Source organism: Indicator indicator, chromosome 1, assembly GCF_027791375.1.
Source record: "Indicator indicator isolate 239-I01 chromosome 1, UM_Iind_1.1, whole genome shotgun sequence".
Taxonomy (NCBI): domain Eukaryota; kingdom Metazoa; phylum Chordata; class Aves; order Piciformes; family Indicatoridae; genus Indicator; species Indicator indicator.
This window is the reverse complement of record NC_072010.1, coordinates 58,458,856-58,479,480: the sequence shown is the minus strand read 5'-3', so window position 1 is coordinate 58,479,480 and position 20,625 is coordinate 58,458,856. Positions and strand designations below refer to the sequence as shown.

General features: G+C 38.1%; 1 protein-coding gene across 1 annotated transcript in view; it reads right to left on the bottom strand.

Annotated features, from left to right (window-relative positions):
- PCCA (propionyl-CoA carboxylase subunit alpha) overlaps positions 1-20,625 on the bottom strand; it is a 292,821-nt gene that overhangs the window by 188,445 nt on the left and 83,751 nt on the right. Inside the window, exons 9-11 of the mRNA XM_054381074.1 lie at positions 18,864-18,942; positions 6,994-7,096; positions 2,563-2,657 (exon numbers count right to left, since the gene is read on the bottom strand). Coding sequence (XP_054237049.1) covers positions 2,563-2,657; positions 6,994-7,096; positions 18,864-18,942 — 277 coding nt within the window. The remainder of the gene's footprint in view (positions 1-2,562; positions 2,658-6,993; positions 7,097-18,863; positions 18,943-20,625) is intronic.

Below are 20,625 nucleotides of genomic sequence, written 5' to 3'. Positions count from 1 at the left end.
ATTGATCCTAAAGGATCAGTAGATTTTCTGACAAGCTTATGGACCTTGTTTCTCCACATGGGGAAAAACCCCTTAATAATCACTCTAGCAGACAGGAAAACACAACCACATCCTCCCCTTTTTTCTTGCCAAAGTATTCTGTCTCATAGCAACTTTCTTTGAAAATTAATAGAGAAATTTGGGCAAAGGAAGAATGCAAACTGAACTGAGGAACAATAGATTATTAAATGTTACTGATGGGTTTAAATTTCAGCCTCTGTGGTGAAATGAGAAGCCAACAGCATCTTTCAAAAAGGTATGAAGCTGGAAGCAAAGAAAACAGAAGTTTTGCATAGCACTAACTTTGCCCTGCACTAACTAAAAACATCAGTGATGATCAAATGCGTCTTACAGCCTGTGCTTCCCAAAACAACAGGACAACTGACTTGGCTAAAGAGTATATGGAAAGTTTGTTGGTTTCCTATTTGAAACTGAAGTATTGACCACACCAAACACCAGGTCTTCTTTGAATACTGTAACCTCATGAGGGTGTGAACTCAAGAGCTTTCTCTCCTCAAAAGAGAGATTTTTTTTTTTTTTTTTTTTTTTTTTTTTACAGGAAAATGAACTTCCCTAGGAAAACTGGAGATTCAAACACAAAACAAACCCCTAAGGATAAGTTCAACAACAACGGGCTTAGCTTTACGAAAATCATAGAGATTATTCTCAAAGCCAAAAGGCCCTCAACAACCTCTTAAACTAGACACTTCAGAAAACCATTGTAGGACAAAAGTAAGAAGCTTGAGAAGAGGCCAGAGTCAAAAGCACTGAACTGTACAAAAGACAAATATTTTACTCCACAGCATGCCTATCTCCCAGGCATCTATTTAAAATAGGGGGGAAAAAAGGACAGTATGTTTCCTCCACCCAGTCATATGAGATAAGAGTGTTTCAAGGAGTCATTAATCATTGAGACTAACTGAAAGAAACAGCATTCATAGTAAGGCCTAACTCTATGGTCTCTGAGGTGTCTCACTGAAGGTAGTATCCTGCTTAGTTGCAAGAATCTTGTAACCCTTTGCAAATAAATGGATTCTGCAGCCAACTGTAAGCGGCCCTAAGGCAGATAAGGCTTCCAAAGCTGTCAATAAAAGTCTGGCAGAGTCTAAACCATTCACCAACAAGAAGAAAGAGGAATTTTCACGCCAAATTTTGGAAGCTAACGTGTGGACTTGTCCATACTTTTTTGTATAGTTACAGAGGGGGATGTGATAACTTACTGGCACCTGCAACAGAGAAGCCCAAGAAAGTTAAAAGGCTCACACTTCTGATGAAAGAAAACACTGACCATAGCTGGGTGGTGAGAGAAAGACATTATTCCCTTTACTTGGCCACAGTCACAGAGAATGAGCAAGCAGTAGTGGCAGGCAGCACCTTACCTGTATTCTTGAGGCAACAGATTTTCCTCTTAAGTGCTTATGGATACATATATGCACACACACATTGTATCATGACTTATTCACACTTCACAAACAGAAATGTAGCAAGCTTTGGGTTATAAGACTTCCAAGAATTCCACAAGCACTACCAGGAAGCAACAAAGGTTATTTAAGTATTTATTACTGGCATTGCATCTTTAGATTTAAACTTTGGGGATTTTAATTTAAAAATCTAGGTCCTAAACTGAGCCACTCCCACAATTATGATTCAACGTTAATTTATGTGCTGCCTCTGAATAAACATCCTTTGAAATGATGTGCTTTTCCTCACATCCGAAATTTTTGTATTCCATAGTTCTGTGCTACAACATCATGACAAAACCATCCCAGCTGATGAACATGTTACATTAGGAATTCCCACAGGCAGTGATATGCTTATGTCTGGTTTTCTCAAATCAGAACTTCCTTCTGCCTTTTTTTCATACAAATATTCTCCAATGAATGCCATGCAGCAAACATGGCAAGATCGTACCTTGCACAGCAGCAATATATTTCAGCTCCATTTGAAATCAGTAGGATTAAGATCATTTAGTGGTTTTGAGTTACCAGATACCTATATCTACAGTTCACTGCCATGAATGGCACTAAATGTGGCCCAGAGTATCTAGTACTTGGTGTTCCATTTCAAATAAAAATAAATATTATGTGGTCCTCTCACAATTACTGTAACAGTCAAGTATCTGCATCTGTGACAAAATTAATACTTATTCCATATTTTACTCCTAAATTCCAAAGTTGAATAACAAAGAAAATGAAAAATATATATATACACACACATATATATTAATGAGAAAGTCATATCACATATATTTGGTTAGCAAGATCCATATCCATTTTGTACAACATCATGAAAACAACGAATACCACAACACCTGTTTTCTTCTTACAGAAAGAAAACTTAAGACAAGGTCAAAATACTCTCAAGTACAATATCAGAACTGCATCAAACTTAAACACATTGGGGTTTTTTTGTGGCTTTTAATACAATAAAATTTGCTTGCATTTTCACAATAAATATAATCAGCAACTTACCAAAAATGCTTTCAGTAACTACAAAGCTACATCAAGAGTCAAACATACATACCTTGGTGCTTCTTCCACAACTTTTTGGTTTCTCCTTTGAATGGAGCATTCCCTCTCATTCAACCACAAGGCATTACCATGTTTATCTGCTAAAACCTGAAACAGTAGCAGGCTGCTGTTAACACATGTACATATATCGTCTTCTGAAATTATACTATTACGTAGCATTCAGTAGGTTTAATTTTTTTTTTCCAAATCTAGAAAGAAAGGTGGGGGGAAGCTATTGTAGAAAATTTATTGTACATTATAAAAAGAGCATTCAGTCAGTCTTTAAAGTCTGAATAGGTTTATTTCAAAGCCTCTATATAGAGTCTATATATGGCAAAAAAAAACCTTCAAATTTGAGAGAAGATCAGAAATTAGAAATCAAAATACTGAAATAAGACTAAAACTGTATTTTGAAGCATTTAAAATTGTATTGCACAATGTTAAGCAATATCTTGTGTCAACAGAGAAAAAGTCTCATGGTATGTCAAATCTTTCTCCAGAACTGCACACAAGAGTTTTCAGAAACAATAACTAATGGAGGTCTCCTAGATTAGCTATCTCTGTCTTACTGCATCTTTCTTTTCAGAAACTTTGTCATCTTATTAAGGAGAATAAGATTTGCTGCTTTCTCAGTACTTTCAAAGAAAATTAAAGCAGCAGTTTCAACAAATTTCTTAAAAATCAAGTGGCTGCAGCTTCAGTTCATGTAAAAGTTAAACATACAATCAAGTATCTAGAGCAAACTACCTAAATTACATGCTAGAAAACATACAGATTCTGCGTAATAGAACTTGCAGTTGATTCTGCAACTTCAAACTGGAAGGAAAAGTAGGAAAAGAACCTCTACCCCTTTATGAAAATATCTATAGTGCAGCCATTTCCAGTAGCAGGATACTAGATTTGAGGATTCAAGACTTCTTCCAATCTTACGATGTTATACTCTATACTTATTCTTGAAAACTATTTCTTTCATTGCAGACCACACCTGTTCCCTTTCTTCCTTATAAAATTTTCCCTCTAATCCATTTTTTTCCATCTATCTTCCTGCTCTGGTCTGCAGGAACCTGTGCCAATATTCATGGTTCATTCTTTAATAGTGCAGTACTACCCTGAAAACCAACAAGATGAAAAAAGGAGACAATCTTCTTCAAACTGCGTGAACTCAATCATATCTACTCACATTTGTGACAACGAATCTGTATTATTTATTCCTTTTAGCACCACAGAGCAAGTATGGCACTAAGCAAGATGAATTCCTGCATCTACGACACCAATGTTTGCTGATGCATGAATAATCTGGGTAGATGTGACTGAAAACGAGGCACTGATCTCACAAAGACAGCTTATGTGCACTGTACAGCACCAGATCCAAAGTGCTCTGCATAGGCTCTGGCCTATCTTTTCCTCAGAAATTCTATTGTGGTCCCACAGATTTAGGGAGCTTTCCAGGGAAAAAGAAAAATCCCCTTCAAGAGTTCTACGAAACTGATGACTTTGAGATTTCCTAAACTATAGAGTGTCCCAGAACCCTCTTCCCTGGCCAGGGAGAGGTTTAGCAATAGCAGCACCAGGGTACTCCAGCCAACTGCTAGATTCTGTAATAGGCAACTCAGTACAAAGCAAAAAAATTTTTAAAATGCTAGCAGCATCTGAAGCAACCTCCTATCCAACTCTTAACTCACCTAATCCAGAACATCATGGAGCTCTACAGAAACTCATTTGGGAGGACTAAAGATTTCTGAATTGTTTTGGTTTGTTGTTTTTTTCTTTCTTTTTTAATATTGAAACAGTATCTCTAGGGCAAAACATAGTACGCAATGGAAAAATCACTGTCTTCTAAGTAGGAAGATTCTTTGTGAACACTTCAGTTTCACTGGTAGAAAGCCTAAAAGTTTCCACAGAATTCAGTCTGAAAATAAACCAAAAGGTCCTGGAATATTTCAATAAAAGCTCCTGTGCTTCTCTCCTCTCTCTCTGTACTTTCCTGAAGGGGATAATAAAATATTTTCAAGCCAACTAGTAAATATTTTCTTTCACTTCAGGACATTTCTTGTATCCCACTTAATTTATGCAACCTGGATCTTAAAATAAATGTTTTTCCGTCATCAGATAATATGGCTCAAGGAGACATGCGTGACTATTTACTATGAAAACATAATTATAAATAGAGTAAGGCAAATAACATTGAGTGTTAGCCTTTTAATTTCATTTTGGATCCACTGTTCTTATTACCAGAAACTAAAGAAGATTCTTACTTCATAGAACATTGTATTTCAGAAGACATTTACAGAACTTTGAAATTTGTCATCTCAGAAATAACATGAGATTCCAGCTACACATTTTTTCCCTAAATATCTAAATATTCCTAAAAGAAAATATCATGTCTTGTAGGATGAGATGATTATAATATTCCATGTACATCTATATGCCAAAATTTAATATAGGATAAATTAAATACAATACATTGAAACCTCTCCTGCATGATTCAGCTAAATTCTTTCTCCAATCGTAGGATTGCTATTTAGCCAAGTAAGAGCTAAACATTCCATGTACTCTTACTTTAAACTCCAGTCCTTTATATCAGATATTTCAGGAGAACAAGACTTCAAATCAGTTCAAGTATAAAGTCTATTTGGACTCTATTTTCCTGTTAATTGTTTTAGCCCTTTCTCATGTTTTACAATGTGATTGTTTTATAGCTAGACACAGGAAACCCCTTATTTAACAATTTTAAAGACCAATGCTTTGGAGCTATACGAGAATGTTAAAAAAAAGTTCTATTTTAAAAGGTACTGCTAAATTAATAAATATTTAGCATCTGGTCTCAAATTGTTTGTATATTTAGCAGTTTGAAAATGAACCAAGGTCAACGTCCTACAGCTGATTAGAACGTTAAGTTAAAATGATATGCTAAGATATTGTTAAAAGGTACCATCAAAGTGTTTGTGTAAGGAAAACAACATTAATTGTACCTTACTATAAATAAAACTATAAATCATTAGCGGGAAAGCTGCTTTGTCTAATCTACGTGAAATCATTCTACTGTTCTTAAACAGAGTACTGCTTCCTCTTTTAAGCCTGAAGGAATCAGAATAATGTAAAATCTGCCCCCAACTCATGAAAGTATGGAGGAATCAATCTCACCTTAGTCACCAAAGAGTCTAAATACCTGCTGAAGCTCCCAGGTCTGCAAGCACTGAAATGAATAGGTTTCTGTGCACTGATTTGCATGCAAAAAAAGAAAAAAAAAAAACCACAGAAGCACAAGTAGCCAAAAATTATTAGCCATAACAAGGGAATATAGGAAGATGCTCCAGCAATCTGACCTCTTTTGTAACCTAAGATCAGTGCTGAAACTAAATGCTCACAATATACCCCTCCATGACCCTTTGAAAGAGAACCTGTAAGGGTTTAAATTTTGTTTTTACAGCTAGTTCTTTATTTCACATATGCAGCAGGTTAGTCTGTGAGCATAAAACAAACAAAAACATAGGAAGCATTGGATTGTGGGCACATATCTGGTAGAGTAAAAAATGTAAAATATTTCCCCTCTTCAAAATCATTCCACACTATCAAATTCATTGTTGTGGTTGTTTCACTCAGTTATTACGCTACTGTCAAAATACTTCAGGCTCCCACTGCAAAAGAAAACACGCCAGAACTTAGTAAGAGTTTATATTTTGATCAAAAATTAATTCAATTTCTGCTGAGAAAATGGGCATGTTCCATAAAGATTTCTTGACAGGAAAGATTATTTCAAGGCTATTGACAAACCCAAAGAAGTTACCTATGTAAGATCAAACACATCACAAATTTTTAAATCATGCTTTTGTTAAAGAGTCTGAAACAAACAAGTGTCATTCTACATAAGTGCATTTGGCTTAACACTACATCCAATGGTAAGTGGTCACAATCCAGAAGTTAAGGAGAATACAGCTGACTTTGAACCACAATCCATCAGAACCGGGATATGAATCCTCCTGAGCAGAGAGCATTAGATAATTCAGAACAGAATCCAAAACACTGACAAAACCGCCTAGAGCTTGTCAGAAAAACGTTAAGCACAGCAGTGCTTGAATGCCTACATCCTCTGCTACACTCAAGCACTGCAATCAGGATCCAGAGTTCAAGCTCCAGCCCTCAGGACAGACAGCCTACAACTTTCTTTTTTTTTTTTTCCCCCCTTTTTTTTCCTCCCAACAAATCAAGAGCAGTTCAGTGTCTTCCTGCTAAAGAAAAGCTAGAGAATAAAAACAGGAAGGCTGTATCATGCATGATAGCCATGCAGTTCAAGGAATGGCCTAAGACACAGGAAAACACAATACTCTACGCCTTTTTAGTAAAGTGTTTGAAATGTTTTGAAGTTTGGTTAATTTGTAAGTTCAAACTGTATTAAATAAATTAATAAACAATAACTAATAGCAGCAGTAGTAATAATACAGACCTGAATTTCTATGTGACGAGGGTTATCAATGAACTTTTCTATCAGTAAACGATCATCGCCAAAACTTGAAGCAGCTTCTTGAGAGGAAAACCTAAAACCTTCCCTTAAATAATGAAAACAGAAAGAATAAACTGTATTTAAAAAGTCACGTTCTGAAATACACAAGAAGGGACACTTATTCATTCCAGTCATCTGACAGTCTTCATCAATCAACACACACATCCAGAACCTGAAGTTTTACTATTTGCATTTGATTCTTTAATGAGCATCTTACTTATTTTCTTAAAACAAAAAAAAAAATTGAAGCACAGTGACTTCTAGTGCATTTAAAAAAAAAAAAAAACAACCAAAAAAACAACTGTGCATTTATGACTCTTATTCATATAAATTTTCTTTGTTGGTATATTCTTCTGCAAAAATAATAAAGCAATAGAATATTAACAACCAGTAATTGCAAAGTGCTTGTTATACAGAAGTAAAGGTGAAGTTTACCATTATTCAAGGTACATCGGTCTCTTAAAATCCAGTAGCAGAGGTTAGCTCTACGTTAATTAAATGAAAGAACTGCAGGTGTAGTATTGCAGATGTAAATTCAATCACTGAACACAACCTGAAGATGCAATACTTCATAGAGCATAATCTAGCTGTACTGACAGGTTTTCCTTGAATTACAGTGAAATTGACTGAACCAGCAATGTGTTCTTGTGGCCAAGAAGGCCAATGGTATCCTGGGGCGCATTAAGAATTCTTCGACTCTGTAAGAGTATGACCAGTAGGTCAAGGGAGGGTCTTCTGCCTCATGTACTCTACTCTCATACTCCTTTCTCGTGCTCTGTGCTCAGTAAGACTACATCTGGAGTATTCTGCCCAGTTCTGGTCTCCTCAGTTCAAGAAAGACAAGAAAGTACTGGAGAGAGTCAAGTGGAAGGCTACACAGATTATTAAAGGATTGAAGCATCACAAGGAAAGGCTGAGAGACCTGGGACTACTTAGCCTAACAAAGACTAAGTGGGAATCTTAACCAGTACTTAACATCTAAAAGGCAAGCATCCAGAGGACCAGACTGTTTTCAGTACTACCCAATGATAGGGCAAGGAGCAACAGGTATGAATTTGAATACAGGGAGTTCCACCTAAACCTAAGAAAAAACTTCCTTCCTTGGAGGGTGACAGAGCACTAGAAAAGACTACCCAGAGTGGTTGTGGAGTCTCCTCTGTAGAGATCTTTAAAATTCACCTGGATCTGGTCTTCTGTAGCCTGATCTAGACAAATCTTCTTCACCAGGGCGGATTGGACTAGATGATCCTCGGAAGTGCCTTCCAGACCCTACCATTCTGTTTTCCTCTTTTACATAAGCTATTATTCAAACAAATAAATTCATTACTATATTTATTAACTTTATTTTTCATGGCAGAAGATTACTCCTATCAAGCAAAACCTGCTGAGAGAACTTCAGGTACAGCTTTCTCAGGGTGAAACATACCATAATGCACAGAATTAAAGGCTCCACAGAAGACTTCCACAAGTTCTTTAACTGGCAATTTTGGGCCTTTTTTATTGATAGCTATGGAAAATTTGGGATTTCTGTGGGAATGTCTACTGAAATGCAGTAGCCCTGATGTTTGTGCCCAGAGTAAGAACTAAGGCACAACCGAGCTGACATTTCCATGACTTCCATCTGGAATCTAAGTCAGTTTCACAAACAAAATCTTGACAATAGAACCATAAGACAGGTAGATTTACAGGATAGAGCTGAGAGCTCTCTCTTGAGCACCTCTCTGGATATCTCTTAAATATCTCTTGAATATCTCTCTGGAGATATTCAAGACCCACCTGGACGTGTTCCAGTGTGATCTGGTATAAGTGGTCCTAGCTCTGGCAGGAGGGTTGGACTAGATGATCTTTTCAGGTCCCTTTCAGGCCCTGGTATTCTGTGACTCTGTGAGTATATTCCAAGGTATTAATCTTTTTTCAAGATTAGGGAACAATATACGCTATAATTTAGACATCATACTCAAAGTATAATCTTCCCCAAATTTCATGTTTAACTTCAATATACTGAATCAACAAAGAAAAGGGACATCAAAATTTGTGATTCTGTACACTACCTGATCCATTTAAAAAAAAAAAAGTAACAAACATCTAAACACAGTGTTTCTTATTGAAACAGATCTAGACTTACTTTAACTCCTACATCAAAGGCTCTGTTTCCTTTTGTAAACACTCTATCCAACAGTTTTGTGCACTATTGACTATTTTTGCCTCACTGAAGTATGTGCTAATTAGAAATCTAAGCTGCAATACTCATTAAAAAAAAGTCAGGTGCCTAATTATCTAATCCATACATCTGTAAATCTTTTTGAATTTTATATAACAAGAATGCCTACCTCAGTCAAGTATTCTGACCTTGTTTGTGTCTTACAAATCTGTGTACTTGCATTTGTTCAGTAATGAAAACTGCCATAAATACACTTCACCCTTCTTAAGGGGATCACACCAACCAAACTGAAATGAATACGAGTCTCTTAAAAGAACACTTTACAGGGAAAAAAAAAAAAGCTGCTTAGGCTAGAATAAAAATTGTATTTGGAGCATTATCTTACACCAAGCAACAATCTGAGAGAGCTTCACTGCAAGAAAGATACTCCCCACACAGTACAACTTTACTTACATGTGTGACCAAGTCCAAAACTTTCCTGCCCATGTTAGCCCCAAAAGAGAAGTGCAGGGGAACCTGGGACAGGAAAATCTGAGCTTACTGCCCCTGTCCAGGCCCAGCTACAGTTTACCACACAAGCAACATACTGTCTGCAGCCTCATCAAGCCCTGGCTTTTGATAAGGCAATCAGGTTGACAAAATCATTAAGGCTACATGAAGACCCAGGCACGTCGACACCTTTATGCTATGGCTCAAAGTAAACAGGCACTCTGGTCAGAAGATTCTTTAGTAAAGGCTCTGCACAGATCGTCACTTCAATCACTAACCACCTATCAATACAGCCATCTTCACACTGCTCTTGCATCAGACCAAGGGGCTGGGAGGGAGGAGTACAAGTATTGATTGTCCATTAAACAACATTGGGCACTCCACACTACAGAACACCAGCTGAGCCAGTTTGCAAAGAGGACAGCAAAGAGAACCACGTAAGATGGATTGTACAGGAGGTACTTTTTGTAGTTTCTCATAAGGAGCAGATGGTGGTAGAGGTAGTTTTGCCAGTAGGGCTGGCATTTTGATTGCAGGTTATTTATTTATTCAGGCAAGATTTTCTATTAAGTTTTCTTCTTCAGTTCTTGGCAACTTCTAGTGACAGTCTGTAAGGGTTTTATCCTATATATAGATTTGCTGGGTTTAGGTGCTTCCATTAGCATCTACTAGCTGTTTCTCTACTCCTACACTGGTAGGCTGCTTCATGATGAAAAAGGGCCTTGCCTGCTGCAAGGATGACTCATGCTCCAGGTCAGCCCCTTGAAGGCACACAGCCAGTAAGTTGGAGCAGTGCTAACAGGATGGAACCATACAGTACACATAGAGACTTCACAGCCCCAGATGAAGCAGTATCCATGACACAGCAGATGTCATGACCAAAGTTAGAGGCTTGAAGCAGAGGGGCTGAAAGGCCACCCCAACCTATGCCTAAGGCAGACAGAGAAACACCACTCTCTCCCCTCAGGGTAGGTCACAGTGGTGGGCAGTACACACTAGTTAAAGCGTGGAGGCATCAAATAAAAAAAAAATCAGGAGGTCCACTCAAGCTCCTGTGCCTCAAATCATGCAACAGGAGCTAGAGCCAGAACTAGACAGAGAACTGCAACATCCTTAGGATAACTGGAACAGGCTGCACAGGGGGGGGGTGGAGTCTCCTTCTCTGAAGATATTCAAGATCCACCTTCATGTGTTCCTGTGTGATCTGGTATAGGTGATCCTGCTCCAGCATGGGGACTGGACTAGATGATATTTTGAAGTCCTTTCCAGCCCTTAACATTCTGTGATAACTGACATAGCGGGACAAATTATACAACTACAATGCTGCAATGAATGGCTACCCAAGTTTTAAGACATAACTTTTTATGAAAGGTCAGATCAAATATAAGGATCTCTTCTTTGGAAAGGGCAGGAGAATGAGAACTACAAGGTCTCGATGAAGGAAGAGACCAGTAAGGGTAATTATTGCATCATAAATTCATTAACAGTTCCCCTGCTCAAGCTGACAACACACAATAAAATCTTCTTTAAGCAACACAAAGTCAACACCACCTGCGGGTGGATTTGGTTTGGGTGTTCAGGCTGTGGGGTTTTGGGGAGGCGGAAAGATGTTTCTGTGGTTTGTTAGTGGTTTAGAGGAGATTCTGGTGAGGGTAGTCGTTGCTGTTTGTTGGGACAGGGAAGCATCTGTTGGGTTGTTTTGTTTTTAAACAAAATATTTAGTGCTCCAAAACGATAAGGTCAAGTAAGATGGTTAGAGTGCACCAGGACTGAGACAGCTGGTCTTGTTGAACAGGACACACAAGGCTTTAGCAGACCTTTAAGAGCAGCCTTCCAGTATGTAACAAGGAGTTTACTAAGACAACAGAGTCAAGCTCATTATTGTATTACACAGCACAAAAATAGGGCAGTGGCCATAAAATGAACCGGGGAGTCCCCAGTTGGATGTAAGGAAAAACGTGACTGGAAAGAACTCAGAAACATGGCGGTTTAGATAGACTGCACAATTTCAATGCAAGACCAAACTAAGCAAAGCTCTAAGCAACCAGCTTCAAATTCACTGTTGATCCTTTTCTAGGACAAAGCTGGTGGAGCTCATGCCCCTAGGTCCCTTCAAACTTGCATGATGCTATAAGGGGAAGAACAAAATGTCTTAAAGGTTCCCCTCTCTCACTAGAGTCCATTTATTCACACTGAAGTGTAAGCTGTACAAAAGTATTTATTGATCTTCTATGACAGGGTTTACAGCATTGGTGGATAAGGGAAGAGCAACTGGACTTGTGGCAAAGCATTTGATGCTGTCTTGTATGACATCCTTGACTCTAACATGGAGATGTGGATTTAACAGATGGACAACTCTCTGCACATTAGCTGGATGGTCACACTCAAAGAACTGCAGTCAACAGCTCACTGTCCAGCTAGAGACCAATGCTGAGTAGTTTCTCTCAGATGTTGCTACCAGGACCTGTACTGTTTAGCATCTTTGGCAGCAACACAGAGTATGGGATTGAGTGCACCTTCAGTCATGGTTTGCTGACGAAACCAAGCTCAGCAGAGAGGGAAAGGGGCACCCTCCACAAGAACCCTGATAGGCCTAAGAAGTGGGCTCATGAAGACCTCAAGAAGTTCAGCAGGGCCAAGTGCAAGGTGCAGCACACAGGAACAATCCCAAGCACAAGTACAAGGTAGGTGATGAGTGGATTGAGAGCAGCCCTGCAGAGGAGGACCTGGGGATGCTGGCTAATGCAGTGCTTGACATGAGCTGGCAATGTGCACTGGCAGCCCAAAGCGCCAACCATATTCTGGGCTGCATCAAAAGATGCATGACCAGCAGGTCAAGGGAGGTGATTCTGGCCCTATTCTCTTGCAAGACCCCACATGGAGTACTGTATTCAGCTGGGCAGCCCCCCAACAGAGCCTGGTGTTGTCAGCAAATTGGCTGAGGGTGCACTCAATCATACTGTGCATGTCACCAACAAAGATGTTAACTACACTGGTCCAAGTACTGAAGGACTCCACTCATCACAGGTCTCCATTTGGATATTGAACCATTGATAGCAACTCAGAGCAACCATTCATTCAATTCCTTATCCACTAAGTGGTCTATCCATCAAGTCCATGTCCTTCCAGTTTAGAGACCAGGAACGCTTTGCACAAGTCCAGGAAGATGATGTCAGTTGGTGGATGAAAAGCTGGACATGAAGCAGCAAAGTGCATTCACAGTCCAGAAAGCCAACCTTATCCTGGGCTGTACCAAAAGAAGTATGGCCAGCAGGACAAGGAAGGTGATTCTTTCCCTCCACTCTGCTCTTGTAAGACCATATCTGGAATACTGTGTTCTGCCCTGGGGCCCCTGGTATACAAGTGCATGGACTTGCTCAAGCAGGTCCAGACAAGCACGATGATGATATCAGGGGGCTGAAACACTTGATGTCCAAGGACAGGCTGAGAGAGTAAGGTTTTTCAGCATGGAGAAGAGAAGACTCCAGGAAGACCTTGTAGTGGCCTTCAGTACTTAAAGGGAGCCTACAGGAAAGATGGAGAGGAACTCTTTTTTGGGAGTGTAGCGATAGGATGCAGGGTAATGGTTTCAAAAATGAAAGAGGCCAGATTCAGATCGGGTATTTTTAAGAAATTGTGGTAGTTTTCAGCTGTACCTTTAAAATTTTCCACAGATTTTGAACAGAAAGTAGTAAAATGTAAATAAATTACTATTGGGTGCAAAATGTAAAATAATGGTAATTCTAAACAATCCCATTGGAGAGATAAATGGACTTAAGCCAGTAACATAATCTTTCTCTTTTCCCTTCTTTGCTCTGGAAGGGACTAACTTGCTTCTGCTTGACAGTGACTGCGTCTAACAAAACAACCCTCTGCTCTTTTCTCTTGTCCCTTTGTGTCCAAGGGGGTAAGGAGAGGGGCAGGAAGGGAAAAGCTATTAGCTCCCCTGGTTTTTGGCAGGTGGGTTCTTGCACTGTTTGTAAGTACCTGCAAATACTGTATATTTTGTACATATTCATTGCATTCCATTGTAAATTGTAGGCTTGCTTGTAAATACAGCTTCCTTTGCTTCCAACTGGGCTGGGCTGGCAAATTTCATGTTAGGAGGAATTTTCAAACCACCACAGAAATTCATCACTGCGAGGATGGTGAGGCACTGGAACAGGTTGCTCAAAGAAGCTGTAGAAGCCCCATCCCTGGAAGTGTTCAAGGCTGGGTTGGATGGGGCTTTAAGCAACCTGATATAGTGGAAGGTGTCCCTGCCCATGGCAGGGAGAATGAAATTAAATGATCTTTAAGGTCCCTTCCAACACAAACAATTCTCTGATCTTTCAACAAGTCTTCTTCGCAGTTGTCTGAAGTGAGATAGCCCATGCCAACTTTCTGCCTCCAGCTCCAAGATCAGCATTGATGCCTTAATTAAAACAACCACTTGCTTTGGAGGTAGCCAGACACTAACAAAAGACTGCAGTCATCATGTAATAATTCAGTTCCCAGTATCAGGAAATAGTAAAAGAAAATAGTCTTTTCTTGCCAAGGCCAGACTTAGAAAGGACATCTAGCTAAAACCAGATATTTGATAACTACAGTAGAATCCCTCTAAAACTGTGACTGGTAAATGCTAAGTAACCAATAAATATTCAATTGTTTTATTTTACACACAACCAATATACATTGCTTCAGGTGACTCCAAAATTTAAAAAAATTATTCAAAGCATTTCACAGAGATTGACACATGCAGCTGATACAGAAATCTGTGTTTAAAAAGAAATTTTAAAATACTGCACTTCACTCACCCAACTGACTCCCTCCCTTTACCTGAACCCTTCTACAGCATATACCTATGCTGGACAGACCAAGGATACCAAACTCATGCACTCACACTTTTGCACAGCATCCTGACAGTCCAAATCCACTACTTTGGGAAGATAATGAAACTCAATGCAGAGGCAATGATTCAGTATTTTAAAGCATTGTCTTCTCATACAGTATACTTCATATTTCCTTTGCCTCAAGAGGCTCAGGATTCAGAATGACTTGTCACGTGTTATTCCACCTGAACTTGACTGCCAGTTCCACTGCTCATTCATAGCCACTGGAAGACTACATCACAAAAGAAAAAAACTTCTTGTGTTTTTGAAGGCAGGAAACTGCAGAAAGTTATTGCAGACTAAAAAATAAGTTTGCTAAGTAACTCTCCCATGTATCCTGTTGTACGATTTGCAATGAAGAGCAACAACTGTGACAGTGAAAGTAAACATGATACCATAAACAACAGCAGAGAAATCATAAGGGGTTCTTGGAATTTGAGAGATGTTTAACTCAAGTTTATAAAATCGGCATAAACACCAAGAAAGATTTTTAAAAACAGGACAATTTGTTTTCCTATTTTTAAAACAAAATCTTTCATCTCCTTAATTATCTGTTTCTGGAAGCTGCCTTGCTGAAAGCTTTCAAAACAGATACTCATTAAACATGCAAGATTCAAGTATCTAGGAGAAGTTACAGAATTCAAGACTAACTGGTGGGGGCCAGAGTTAGGAATTAGCATAAAGATTCAAATTTCTCAACAGGTAATTGTTAGAAAATAATTCAGTACAAGTTTCCAACTTAAAGGTTGTCATGTTTGCAGCTCTAGCAGAACTAATTTCTATCTGCAAATCCACAGAGTTTAAAACAAGGGCCAGTAGTTCCTGTATGATGGCCTCTGATACCAAACCTACATGCCAGGAAGGTTTTTTTGTGTGTGAAGATCCACCACAATCTCTGCAAGAAAATTTAATCTTTGGATAGAATAGCGTCCCAAATTAATTCCTGTTCAGAGCTGCCAGCAGACCATTTGAAGCCATAGCACCTAAAGACTTAAGTTACAATTGTTATAAGCATACTGAAAGCCAGACAGTTTCTGCACAAAGAAGGAAGGACAAAGAATACTTTCAGATATTCAGACACCTAGCCTAGCCATGTTTTGTTGTACTTCATTATGAGCTTCATATTGCCCATATTTGAAAAACACTTTTAGATCAGACTCAGAGACGTGAGAAGAGAGGCTCTTCACATACAAGACCAGAGTTGCTATTATCAACAGACTTTTAGACATTTAGCAGCAAGACTTCCTCAGGATATTAAGAACCTACAAATCAAAATTCAGTGCAAACTGTTTCAGAAATCCATATTTCATTTTCAATATAATTTGTAGTGGGTATCTGCTATGTGAAAAAAGTGTAACCTAAATTCTACTTACCCTAAGAGAACTGACTAGGGGTCAGAGTGAAAATAGGGCTGTTTTTAATTTCAGAAGTAGATTAGCAGCTTGAACCATAGACAAAATTCCCAACTAAAACTTGACTGAAATTTTGAAGAAAGCAATAGAAGTGAGAGTTAGAAGCCCTACTCAGATAGAGGCAAGGGGCAACATAACAGCATTCCACAGTCACAGGCACAATTCAAGAAAAAAATTAACAATAACAGCGGTAAAATTATTCTAGTATTTCCAGTTATAAACACTAGCTGCAAGTTACAGAAATCTTAGCTATAGCTAGAATAATAGAATGGTGGGGGTTGGATGGGACCTCTGAAGATCAAGTCCAACATCCCCTGCTAAAAAGCAGGGGCACCTGGGGCAGGTCACACAGCAACTCACCCAGACAGGTTTTGAAAGTCTTTAGAGCAGGACACTCCACAACCCCTCTGGGCAGTTCCAGTGGTCAGTTACTCTTACAGTAAAGAAGTTTTTCCTCATGTTGAGGTGGAACTTTGTATCCACTGCCCCTTGTGCCGTAACAGTACACTGTTGAAAAGAGACTTATAATAACCATAACACATAATCTAGTGAAATTTTTATAACTGAGGATATTTAAAAGATGCAAAAGATGAACCACCATTAAGTCACCACAGTGAATAACTCTGTAACAGCAGCAGTTAAGTCACTCAGATAGGTCTTTTCCATTTCCAGGGGCTATTTCCATATCACACTACATAACACATTTAAGCCTCCTTTAAGTGCCAGTTGAGAAAAGGAAAACTTGAGTCTTGTGAAAATCCAGATGTTTCAAGCAAAAATAGTTTATATAAGTTCCCCCCACCCTCATAGCATTTGAAATTAATCTCATGTGACAAAGCCAAAGTGAGTTCACAAATTGAAGCATTATCAACAATTCTTCACACTTATTTCGCATCTCTGAACCCTGAAACACAAGACTATTCAGATATTTGCTTTTGAAGAGTCTGCCAATAGTTGGAAATTAACTTATTTTTAGGATTTCATGGATTTGGATACAGCACGATGATACATAAGGTCAAGTTTTCACACAATATTAAAGCTATCAGATTGTTCCTTTTATCTGTGAGGGAGAACATCCAACTGAGAGTTTTGAAAGAAGCTCAACTTGTTACGAACAAAACAATCTTATTTCTGTAAAAATGGATGTTTACAACAAATATTATACAGTCTCATATTTCTTCAAGGCAGCCTATAAAGGAAACCTCAATGCTCTACTTCATATGTAAATGCAAAGTAAATCTATTTTTATCTTCAGTTCTCTGCAACAAGTATTTTGCCTTCATTGGTGCCTACCCATAAATGTTAAAATAAGCTTTTCTCCTTGACACAGGATCAGTAAATAGTGTTGATCTGTGATTCAGGCTAGGTGTTCTTTCTCTTTGCACCTTTTAGATATTACTCTATAAAACTACACTGTTGTCACTTGCATAACTAGTGAAAATTATTATTCTAAGGACACCAATGACATAGTAAGTTGAATGATACTTCAAAGGCAAGCCTCTCAAACTAATATTTAATGTCACTGGGTCAAAGTAGTATCACTAAATTAGTGTTCTATGCAAATGTACAAGAAAGCATTCCTAGATAGTTATTGTTAATAGCAATCAGCTCTATCAAGTGACTTTTAAACAGTAACCACAACTTTTCTCCAAAACAAATTAGCAATCATGACTTCAGATGATATTTTTTATCTTTAAACAGTCACTTTAATCGAACTCCTTTGCTCTTTTCTGAGCAAAACAAGAAAAGGAATGCTTTCCTTTCAAGTACAACAGATGCAATTGCTGCCTGAATGAGATCAAGGTAGCAATTTTGGATTCTAAAGCAGTGAGAACAAAGCATTCTTGTAAGAAAGCAGTTTATTCTAGATCTTCATTCTAATGAACAAAACCTTATTTTCCTGTTTAGATGTGACCACACATGAAAAATCTAAAATATTACTGTGCTAGCCCTTAGTTGTTCTTTCTCCCAGCTCTTAGGTTTTGGCAAGCAAATTTAATAGAGAACACATATGAGACAGGGCTATCTTGCAGTTGACTAAAACTAATGAAAATCTGAACTGTACTTCAAACTGATCCCAGCATATGTGCTCCCTTCTCTCCATGTGGAAAGGAAACATTTAAGTTATCTAATTTTGGATCAAATATGCCTTTTGCTACAAGCCTTGAAAAAAATCCCAAAGTACATTTTGCTGTAACATTAGTGGCACATGGGGCTGAAATCAGGCTCCTTACTGTCAGAACAATAGTAGAAAAAGGATTACAAAACTTCCAGTCAATAACAATGTGTTATGAAGTGTTCAGGATTCAGACAACCACTAAAAGACATGAAAACGTGTGTGTTTAAACAAACGTTGTTTCAAGCAGACAAAAGCACAATAGTTTGCCCAGACAAATATTTTACACAAGAAGTATGCAATTTATTAGAGTACATTCTGGAAACACAGTATGTGTTTCCACACATGAATAATCAGTCTCATCAACTTTAACAGAACTAATGGCATGCATTAATGCTTGAGAATCAGGGCTGGTAAATATTCTACCTAACACACATGCAATTAATACATCAGCATTCTGAAAGGCATACAACACGGTATTTACAGTCTAAAATTACGGTCTATCACTGTACTAACTGCACTTGTGTTGGCTTTTTACTCAGATTAACAGACCCTGTTTTGTAACGTTTATGCAAAAATTAGTTTTAAACAGACACATGCAAACTCAAAGTACTCCACTCACTACACAAAAAGGAAAAAAACCAAATAATATCCAATTTCTCTGTCTAACATTTCATATCTGCTCAACTGTCAGCTCACAGTGGCTTAATGGGACTTTGGCAACTGTAGCATTCATCAAGGCAAGCTCTTGGACAGCATCTCACCTGGTCTCTTCATCATCCCAAGCGATTCTCATGCCTTTCCCACCACCACCTGCTGAGGCCTTGATCATGACAGGGTAGCCTAACAGCAGGGAACAATTAGACAGAAGTTCAAACTTTGTTCAGTTGGTAAGAGGAATATGACAACTGACCACATGTCCAATAATGCCAGCAGACAATAACTTCGTTTATTAAAACACTTTGTTTGGAGGGAGATGAAAGATCTTTCTTTTCAAGACTTAGCTGTCAGTGCACTGATTTCTGAAGCAAAGAAAGGTTGTCCTCTCCAAATCATTTATACCCAAAAAAATCACTGAATGAATTATTCCCAAGTAACAAAGTAATTTATGAATAAAGGCATTTGACCTTCTTAAGATCACATTTCTTTAGGAACAAAATTTTATTCCTTTGTTACTGATGAAATAAACTATAGCTGTGATTTCCTCCCCCCTCCCCCCCAAAAAAAAATTACTGGCAAAAAATGAGGAGATCATCATAAACTACTAGTAAAGAGATCCAGGAAGCAAACTTGTATCTTAACACTCCTAGTGCAGTACATTTAAAATAACAAAGCACCTCAAGAGCTATGTTGCTCCAATACTACATAATAGTATCACAGAAAACAGATCACACTTCTGTTTTTTTAACAATGAAAAAGAATTTTCTCCAAACTGCTAAGTGATACAAAAAAGTGAACCCATTATTGAGAAGCTAGTACTAACTAAACTCATGCCAAATGAAACAAGACAAAAATGTTTTTCAAGTCTTCAATTTTGTAGAGGTTTTCATTTAGTTCAACCGCCTACACTTCATAGTTGTCCAGTCCTTTCAAACTGAAGAGCAAAACTTTCAGGAGTTTCATTGCTGCTTCAGAAAACAAGAAGCCAATGGCCGTTAATGTACAACTTCCCAGAAAAAGAGCTAGTGTGATTAAGGACTACAAAAAGGATCGCAAGAACAGTTTACGTGTAGAGAAGAGATACTATAGGAAGGAACAGCAATTTGTCTTTGAATTTCTTCAACTTCCTAATTTAACCTGATATCTGTCACATTATCTCTTGACCACTTGGGAGACCACATCTCAAAGGAGAGGCAAAAGGTAGGTTTCACTCCCGTACTTACAAAATGTGTATGCAGAAATAACCACTGCAACAGATAAAGGCAGCATCTTAAGCCTGAAGAGCCATGTTCCATTACTATAGGATTTTTGGCCAGAACATAGCAGGGAGAAGCAGGAAAAAAAAAAAATGCAGGCAACAAGAAAACATTATGCAATGTTTTAGAGTTTCAGGTGTTGCCCCACAACACCTTTGGTTCCCCTTTTCTTTATTTTTTCCCCCCAATAATTACTTAAATATTCTTGGAAGATTGAGGCTCTGAATACGTCAGATTATTTTATTTCTGAAAGTATACAGTTACATACCTAGTGTTTTAGTATGAGTACTTCAATGTCATCCTATTTTAGAGCCTTTCAAATTACAAATCATTGAGGTTTATTCCGATTAGGGGTCATGATTAGACAAAAGCTTAATCAAACTGATTAACTGGTCTAAACATGGATAAGGAGAAGGGTAGAAAGGACTTTCTTTCACTACATGGCATCATAGTACAAACCCTTTTTGTATTGAAATGGTTTAAGAATTTGCCATATAGATTAAGCATCATCCATCTGTCTGTAACTGACTTTAATATCTACAGATTTAAGATTGCCTTGATAGAATGACCTTCAAATTGCCACTGATACCAAAGACATGAACCAACCAAC